Here is a 9053-nt window from a genome sequence, read left to right as displayed (position 1 = left end):
TCATCAGGGACAGGTTTACTCAGCGTCCCCAGGATACTCGCGTGATGTATGTAAAGAAATTTAATTATTTACAATACAACACATTTGTAAAATCCAGGTTCTGTTTTACGTTCGTTCGTCTAAAATGGTCTTTCCGTCTTCTTCTATAATTGTATCTCACATGTGGAAATAGAAGAATCGTAGTGTGTTTAAAATCCATTTACGAAAAGCCCAAACTTGTTTTCAGATATTTCTACTTAGATTTTTACCATTTTATTATTCTACTGTTTTACTTTGACTGATTTTATGTTTCATACCTCGTTGCTGTGCCTTTGACTCTCTGAACTTTGGTCAACCCTGGTTGTTTTTAAACCTCGAAAAGTCCACTTTTACTCGGTAATAAAGGTTGCCTGCTCCTCCTTTATTCGACCCTCAGTCTCCATTAGAGAGCACACCAGAAAACAAATGCCAGGACGAAGTAAAAGCTCAATCTAAACATCCACTTTATGGTCAGCCGAAGATCAAACAGGCAATGCTCATATAAAGCCTGCAGGCTTCCGTCGTAAACGTTATTGTAGGGCATCGTAAACCCAGCTAGGAAAGTAGTGGCAATTCAAACAAACTCAAAATACACTAAATATTGAACGGGTACAGCACTGGTCGTGTGACTTCTCCAACTTGAGTGGTGAGTACTTTGCATATGTGCAGTCGACCAACTTACTCTTGCGTCTCACAGCTGTAGCAAAGGCACGGCTTCTCACCTGTGAGTTGTCATGTGTTTCTTCAAGTTACTTTTGCGCACAAAGCATCGCTGACAGACGCCGCACACGTGCGGCTTCTCACCCGTGTGACTTTTTCTGTGGTCCGTCACGTTTCGCCTGTGTCGAAAACACTTTCCACACGTGTCACAAGGAAACTGCTTTTCCCCCGTGTGCGTCTTCATGTGGTATAGGATGGAATCTTTATGCGCAAAGCGTTTGGAACAAACGTTACAAATATAAGGCTTTTCACCCGTGTGAGTTCTTTTGTGGATTATCATGGTTGCTTTACGCACAAAGCACTTCTTACAAATGTTGCACATGTGGGGCTTTTCACCTGTGACCTGTTCATCTTGACTCTCAGCTACAGCAGAGAGGAGCTGGTGGTCAGTGTCTGGTTCTGGTTCCATGTGATCACGTTCTTCATTATCAGGAGTCAACATAAAGGTATCAGCCTCCTGCTTCAGTTCAAGCTGCTCCTGCTCCTGACTGCTGCAGATTTCCTCCTCTTCCTCTATAATCTGCAGAGACTCTGGTTCCTCTTGGTCCAGACTGGAGTTCCTCTCCTGGAGAACCTCCTCCTCCTGAAGAACATCTGTCTTTGGAAGCTCTGGAGACACAAGGAACAGGTTGGACTGTCATAATGGCTTAATGATCGAACTACAGAGATTGTTTTTCAGTAAATGCACTGAATGCAAAACTATTTTCAAAAATCAAAGATCTTTTGAGTGAATGAACAGAATGAACCAATTCATGAACTGATTCGTTCCTTTCTTGGTTCAGTTGCGCTCAGAAGCGAGCGTGGCCGCCCGGGAGTGGATCTGCCGCGTTCTGCGAATCACTCGCGAAGTCGTTCCCCGACGACGCCGTCACCCACTCACTCGTGAATCTCCGGCAAGCGACGCCAGCCAACGAGCGCCGAGCAGGGATCGACTCGTAAGAAGAGTCGTAGGCCAGGTTGATAATGTTGGGTTTTAGGAGCAGGAGCTAAAGGGCACTTTAGGGTTATCAGAGTCACAGAATTATGGACAAAATCATATATAGGTTTCATAAAATTATTCTCAAATTTGGGTCCAATACACAAATTTACATAAAATGGGGATCTGTGCCCCTCAAATATAACAAATGTGGGGTCCATGCTATTCAAATATTGAAAATCACTGCAACATAGGGCTGTCCTCGGTTAACGAAATTCTTAGCCAACAGACAAGGAATTGATCGACAAACTTAATTTGTTGATTTCGTCTACAAATCTGTGAAGTTTGAGTTTTCCACATGCCATAATTCAAAAAGACCTCCTTAAATATCATGCTTATCACAGATGTCCATGTAATCATCCAGGAAATGTTAGTTAAATCTTAGTTGAAACATTAGCACAGTTAAGAAAAGACCGTGGAAATTACAAACAGTTGAAACCTTTTAATTAATGAAACATTTTCTTTGGAAACATTGCAAACTCAAAGGCCAGTGCTTTCGTTTTAAACAACATAAACTTGGACCTGGGAATGTAAATGCCAATTTTGAGAAATTGGCGTATATATATGAAATCTATATAGGCCAACATAAGAAGTGAAATAAAGAAACTGGGGTCTCAAACAATGTATTTGTACTACTAAGTTTTCCCCTTCAAAATAATCCTACTTCATTTTGGTAATGTTTCTTGGCTTGAGTTTGAGATCATCCAGAATCGTGTTCAGTCCAATTGACCTGAGAATTGGCTTCAAACGCTTTATGATGAATGCTGGTTCTTGTACCATCTGTTTTTGGGCTATTTCCTCCACCACACTTGGCCGATTCTCTTCAGTTGGGACTGGAAAGAAGTGACATTTCTGCCAACCAAAGGCCAAGTTGCGAGCAACAGCAGTCCACTCTTTCTCTTGGAATGTGTGGTGCAAAATTGGGATCTTGTAGTTGGTTCCACAGGTCTTTGGTGCAATAAAACATATCCCAGAAATCAGTGAGGCTTGTAAATATTAGCAACCAGTGTGCAGTTGTCTGCAAATGCTTCAATCACGTCCACAAGAATGCCTTGTTTCTACACTATATTCTCTGGATTTGCAAAGAAATCAGTGGCCATTGGTGGAACGTGAAGCCTGCTCAGAATCTACAACGCGAATCATATCTTCTTTCATCTCGGCCACCACGGCTGCTGCTTCCGTTTTATTTTCAAAGGCTGCGTTTGCGTTGCTACGTCAGAGCGTCAAGAACAAGAGGTTGGCCTGATGTGTGAGAAGCCGGAGTAGCTTGGAGCGTTGAGGTAGTAGTGGTGCTGCTCCAGGAGAAAGGCCCACTGCCGTACCGAGGTCTTTTGACAGGAGTGGGGCTGAGCAGTGATGGAGATGCATGTGTCGGTGAAAGGGGCTTGTCCGCTGTCGCATCACTAAGCTCAGAATCACTCCAATCTTTTGGCTTCGTACAGAGGTACAGCCTGAGCGCCCTCTGTTGAGTTTGCGCTAGCAGACTTCCAACCGTGACGCTACCCTCCAGCGGCTCGTCAGAACCAATGAGAGAAAGCATGCACTCAAAGTCCTCTAGCTTACCTTTCGTCGATGTACCGTTGGGGAAAAAAAGCGTTTTCCCCTTTTCAAGAATGGAGGACAGAGTATCGTCTTTGCTCACGACTATCCCTACCGTTCCTCCCCCAGTAGACTTTCTCACTTGTTTGTACACAGAATCCTGGTAGTTAAACCAGCCGAGTTCTATTTTCTTCGTCTTCTTTTCGGCGTTTTTATTTCCACAAGCTGTCCACTTGGAGTTAAAGCTGCCGCTTGCTGTGGCTGAGGCGGTGGATGGAGGTTTCATCTTCTCTCTCGGTCTTCTTATTAGAGTTTGCCTCCTTTGCTCCGTATTCTCCATCCTTTCACTTGAGGAGAACTCCTTCCAGTTTCTGGCAAAGACGCGGTCTCCGTATCGAGGAATGAAGGCCGGGAGTTCGTCCTCGCCGAGGAACTTCACAGTGTCTTGATCGATCTAAAACACAAAAGCAGATATAATGTCGTATTAGGCGACTGGTAACCATCGCACTCAGGAAAAGAAGGCTCTAAAAGGGTAATATTGTTCTAAAGTAACAATATAATGCCTGTATATGTAATAAAAAACATTGAAGGAACCTCCTTTTGGAAGGAAATATTCATTTTATACTTATGACGCGAGGGATGGTGGCAATACATGAGTCAATATTGCCATCTTGTGGACAAAATCTGCAACAACATGCTACTGTGCCACTCACTTATTAGATATAAATGGATGAACCAGTGTTTCCCAACCCCGGTCCAACACTGGAATGAACGACACAGCTCCATATATTTGAGTAATGGGTGTTTTGAGTTTATTTCTGTGAGTGAGAATGTAATGTATGCGTGAATATCATTATTATGTAATTATGAGTGTTTAATATGGTATATTTGTGTTATTCTTTTTGTAGAAAACCCACACTCACAATCACTGTGAGGAAAGAAAACTGAAAGCATGTCCATGTGGTGTTCTAGCCGACACTGAACCGGGTGATAAACCTTCAACCAACACCCAGTGTGAACATCACTAGTAGTTTCTCCACTACAACCTGAACAACATGAGCTGGTTTAACCAACTACACGCTTAAAAATAAAAGTGCCAAGTAGAACCATATAAGGTTCTTCGGCTTTTCCTCATAGGAGAACCCTACACTTTTGGAGGGTTCCAACAAGAACCCTTTTAAACCCCTTTATTCAGGGAAAGAGGTTTTAAAGGGGGTCTCTGGATCAAACTGGTTCTTACTGGAACCATTCGTGTCACCAGGAACCCTTGAAAGAAGCAAATAGTTCCAGGTAGAACCTCAGCCCCTGTAGAAGAACCCTTATTTCTAAGAGTGTACAATACAGATCACAAAACCTCTTATGATAAATGAAGATACAGTTCTGTTACCCTTTGTTTTCAGACAAATACAGTTTCTATTACTACACTGGTCTATCAATGTCCATCTAGTGAAGGCAAACACAGGCGTTATGCTATTATGAATGTCCAAATCAGTATTATATTTAGGATTCTAAAGACTTACAACAACCAAATTGGTCCACAATCACGTTAGCATTAGCAGGCAATACCTTTGAATAGTGACTCAGAGATTACGGAGCTACTTCACCTTGTCCTCTGCCATTCTTGCCAGGTTCTCCTCGGGAACACCCCTTTCTCTCAGGGCCGAGAGAAACCGGTCCGTGTCGATCTGATTCAACAGGAAATCATTGTTATCATCATATCATCAGGGTCATTGTTAGCAGCTTGACCCTCATACAAAGGCCTGTCACAGTTCTTATTATTTAACATAGCCACATTTTGGAGATGACCATTCTAATGAAGCGCCACCAGCGACAAACACGACACGTATCAAAGCACTACGCAATGAATTAATAAACGTTTAATTAAGCTTCACATTACATTGCTAAGGTAACAGTAGCCCCGAAAACAAACCCGGTCAAGTAAACAAACTAACGTAAAGTGAAACTTACCGGTAGGATACAGCTGCAGCCGGTGGTTAAGGAATCCGTTAGCGGCAGCGCTTGTAGGTTGAAATCAAGACGAACACATTATTAATGAATTCGTTATCACGAGAAAACAATCTTTGTTATATCGAGAGAACGAGATAATAAGTCGTTATCACGACATAACATAAGTGCGTTAAAAAAAAAGAACAATCCATGGCCGTTTAGGGTTTTCCGTAAATCATCATCGTTATTATCGTTAGGAGGACGTGAATCTCGTTCGTAAACGTACTGAGTCTCAGGGAGGTCTGAACGAGTCGGTGAACGAATCTTCTGGACGAATCGTTTTAAATGAACGCGTTCTAGGGATTCAGTACACTCAAATGAAGTGCCATTCCCATCGCTACAGTATAAATGTTAGGTTTATAAATCAAGGTCAGACAGTGTCATCGGTCCAATACGAGTCACATTCATTTGTTATGAATTTATTTAAAGGCGCCATATGTAAGAATGTGGCCAAAAACGGTTCCTACATTCAAATTCAAAACACCGAGGTCTTTTAGGTTTCGTTTCCTGACGTAACTGGCAACCCGTGGTTGCTCGGCAGCTGAGACTCTACTGACTGCAGTGATTGGTAGACGGCGGTAGGTGGCGCCACATGACGCCAAAACATGATTTCAAAACATAAACGTGATTTGCAGTCTGCAAAATATGTTTTTTAATGCAAATATTTTGTCTGTACTGTTGTTGTTGGTGAGTTCAGTTTGTTATATGAACATTATTCCTGAGTATCTGTGACGTATTAGGAGGATTTTATGGCCAGTTGATTTAGATTTATTACATAATGCACCTTTAAGAACAGTGAGGTTTCACAGACCTGCAACAGCAGAGAGGAGCTGGTGATCAGTGTCTGGTTCTGGTTCCATGTGATCACTTTCTTCATCATCAGGAGTCCAAATAAAGGTGTCGACCTCCTGCTTCAGGTCAAGCTGCTCCTGCTCTTCCTCTTTAATCATCTGTAGAGACTCGGGTTCCTCTTGGTCCACAGTGGAGTTCCTCTCCTGGTTCTCTGAGGCGGACACAGCTAATAAGTCAGTACAGAAAACAGGAAATTAAACACATTCACATGTTCTAGTATCAGTGTGCTTGTACAGACCGATGCGCCGAGGCTTTGGTCGCGGTTTACAAACGACCTCCAACAGTCTGTGCTGACGGTTCATCTCCTCCTCGTACTCCACGAAGCTCCTTTCTACGTGTGTGAAGATTTCTTCGGCAGCAGCAGTTAGTCGCTCCTGGATTAAAAGCCTCAAACACTGAAGCGAAGACATCGCTGCGTCGTTAACAACCGGAATTATTGCGCTTTGGTTTTTTACTGTCCACACACGGAGCTAACGCTGCTAGCTAGCTCTGTGTTTGTTTACTTCCGCTGGGTGTTACAGTTGTCACGTTCCGCGCTAACAGTCCTCTTGCAATTAAACGACACTCTCTTTTAGCAGAATGTTGTCTTTCATAAACCCCTTGTATGAATTTATATTGAATGTACCCGTCTATATTTGATTTGTTTTATTTACTTATTAATTTGTTCTTGTTTATTTGATTTTTATTCTCAGTAATTGATCTGTCTTTTCTTCATTTTAAATATGCTTTATGTCTGTTTTAGATTTGTTATTGTCATTGTTAAATCTCCTTCTTGGTTCTTCATCGGAGGTGTGATTTACGCTGTAGTTTTGTGATTTGATGTTGTTTTTGTGTGAGTTTGTCCTCTTCCTTGTGTTTAATAAAGTTTATTTAATATATATATATAAAAATATCCAACTCCAACTTTATTTGTTAAGCACTTTAAACAAACCCCAGTGGACTAAAGCAGTGTTTCCCAACCCTGGTCCGCAGGGCGGCCATGCCATGTTAGAGACATGGCCCTGCTCCAAAAAACACCAACATTAATTTTTTTTTTTTTTACAAAAGTTGAAACGTTACATTTTTGGAAAAAAATGACAAAAGTTGAAATATTAGATTTTTTTTTTTTTTTTTTTTTTTTACAAAAGTTGAAATATACATTTTTTGGGGAGAAAATGGACAAAAGTTGTAACATGATTTTTTTTTTTTACAAAAGTTGAAATACAACATTTTTTGGGCATAACAATTGACAAAAGTTGAAATATAACTTTTTATTTTTTTAATTTACAAAAGTTGAAAGTTGAGCTTGATGAGCTGACAATTTATTTGAATCAGGTGTTTTTGGAGCAGGGCAACATATAAAACATGGCATGGCCGCATTCCCTGAGGACCAGGGTTGGGAAACACTGTACATAGTCCATAAAACACATAATGAGTAAAAACCTGCAAAATGAAATACAATAACATAACATAAAATAGATTAAAATAATTCAAAAATCATAAAAACACAAGGAAAATGGCAGCCACACAATAAAAATCATATAAAGTTCCGCGCTAACATAACACTCCATACCAGATGGTGGCGGTAATGCGCCCCAAGTCGTTGTTGAAGACCATGAAGACCTCAAAAAAAAGAAAGAAGAACGTCGGCCGGAAGTAAACAATCACAGCGCTAGCAGCGTTAGCTCTAGCCTCCGAATGTGGACATAACGAGCTGTGGGACAGCGGTGCACTGATTGATGTCGTAGTTATATCATATATTTTGTTTTTAACGAAGTAGCGATGCCTTCCCTTCCGTATTTGAGGGATTTAATCAGCGAGCGACTAACCGCTGCCGCCGAGGAGATATTCCGAGCCTTTGAGCAAACAGTTGCCGAGTACGAGGAGGAGGTGAACCGTCAGCGCAGACTGCTGCAGGGCGCCGGGAAACAAAAGTCACAGCCTTGGACAGGTGTGTACAACCAGAATGTTCCCAATAAACAACTCATGACAAGTGAATGTGACTCATTTTGGACGTTTTTTTACTCAATAAAATAGAAAAAAGAGAATGAGGACTAATGTTCTGTCACTTTCCTTCTGAATTTTCTGTTTCCATCATTTTCAGTTCAGTTTCAAAATAAACTTCCGTTTTAACAGGAAGTGCCCGCGTGACAGGAAATAAAAGCATCTTACGCATAAATAATTTGCAGCATCCATCCGTCCACCTTTTTCCTCCACATCAGGGTAGCAGATGGCGCTGGTGCCAATCCCAGCTGACGTAGAGTGAAAGGCCGGGGTCCTTGTATGGGTTTGCCAGTCCATCTCAGGGACACATAAACCACAACACACCACACAGTTCAGCACAACTTGGCTTGGTCACGGCTCAACTCGACTCTTTTCTTGCTTTTCCATTAGAGATAGTACCTGGTACTTTTTTAGTACTACGAAAATGTGATGTCAACAGACGGCAGAGTCATGAGCGTGACGTCACAACACGAGAATGGTGCAGTGTCATATGCTGGAACTGTACGCACCAACATGTTTTTGGGGGAAAACTGAGGCACGCACAGTGAGAAAGGCCCTTAGTATAAGTCATTTTTCTAATGACTGTTCTAATGTCTTCTCTGTGTCTGCAGAGCTCCCACAGCAGGAGGTGGCTCTCACTGACAGTAACCATGAGAGGAACTTCCGTCTGGACCAGGAGGAGCCAGAGTCTCCACAGACTAAAGAGGACCAGGGGGAAATCTGCACCAGTCCGGCGGGAGAAAAAAAAAATTTTCAGTACGAGGTGGATCTTCAGGGCAGACTGGTGGAGATCCTTTGGAAACCAGAGGAAAAGCTACAGCGGAGAGGTGTGTGAAACCACAATAAATACCAACAAGAGAATGCAACCAAAGACTGGGAGAAACCTGGAGTCAACAAACCAACTCCAGATTAGACTAAAATATCCAGTAAGAAGTTAAAATAACTTTATTTAAATAAT

General features: G+C 41.9%; 1 protein-coding gene across 1 annotated transcript; it reads right to left on the bottom strand.

Moving 5' to 3' along the window:
* Nucleotides 1-1526: 1526 nt before the first annotated feature.
* On the bottom strand, nucleotides 1527-6522 carry LOC310934846 (uncharacterized protein; the record flags this gene model as incomplete). Its single annotated transcript, XM_083898645.1, has 6 exons — nucleotides 1527-1724; nucleotides 3396-3707; nucleotides 4858-4938; nucleotides 5222-5271; nucleotides 6072-6263; nucleotides 6351-6522. The coding sequence occupies 6 exons, from the start codon at nucleotides 6520-6522 to the stop codon at nucleotides 1527-1529; spliced, it is 1005 nt and encodes a 334-aa protein (XP_083754771.1).
* Nucleotides 6523-9053: the final 2531 nt, after the last annotated feature.

This window comes from Microchirus variegatus (genome assembly GCF_963457635.1).
Source record: "Microchirus variegatus genome assembly, chromosome: 12".
NCBI lineage: Eukaryota > Metazoa > Chordata > Actinopteri > Pleuronectiformes > Soleidae > Microchirus > Microchirus variegatus.
This window is presented reverse-complemented; position numbering and strand designations above follow the sequence as displayed.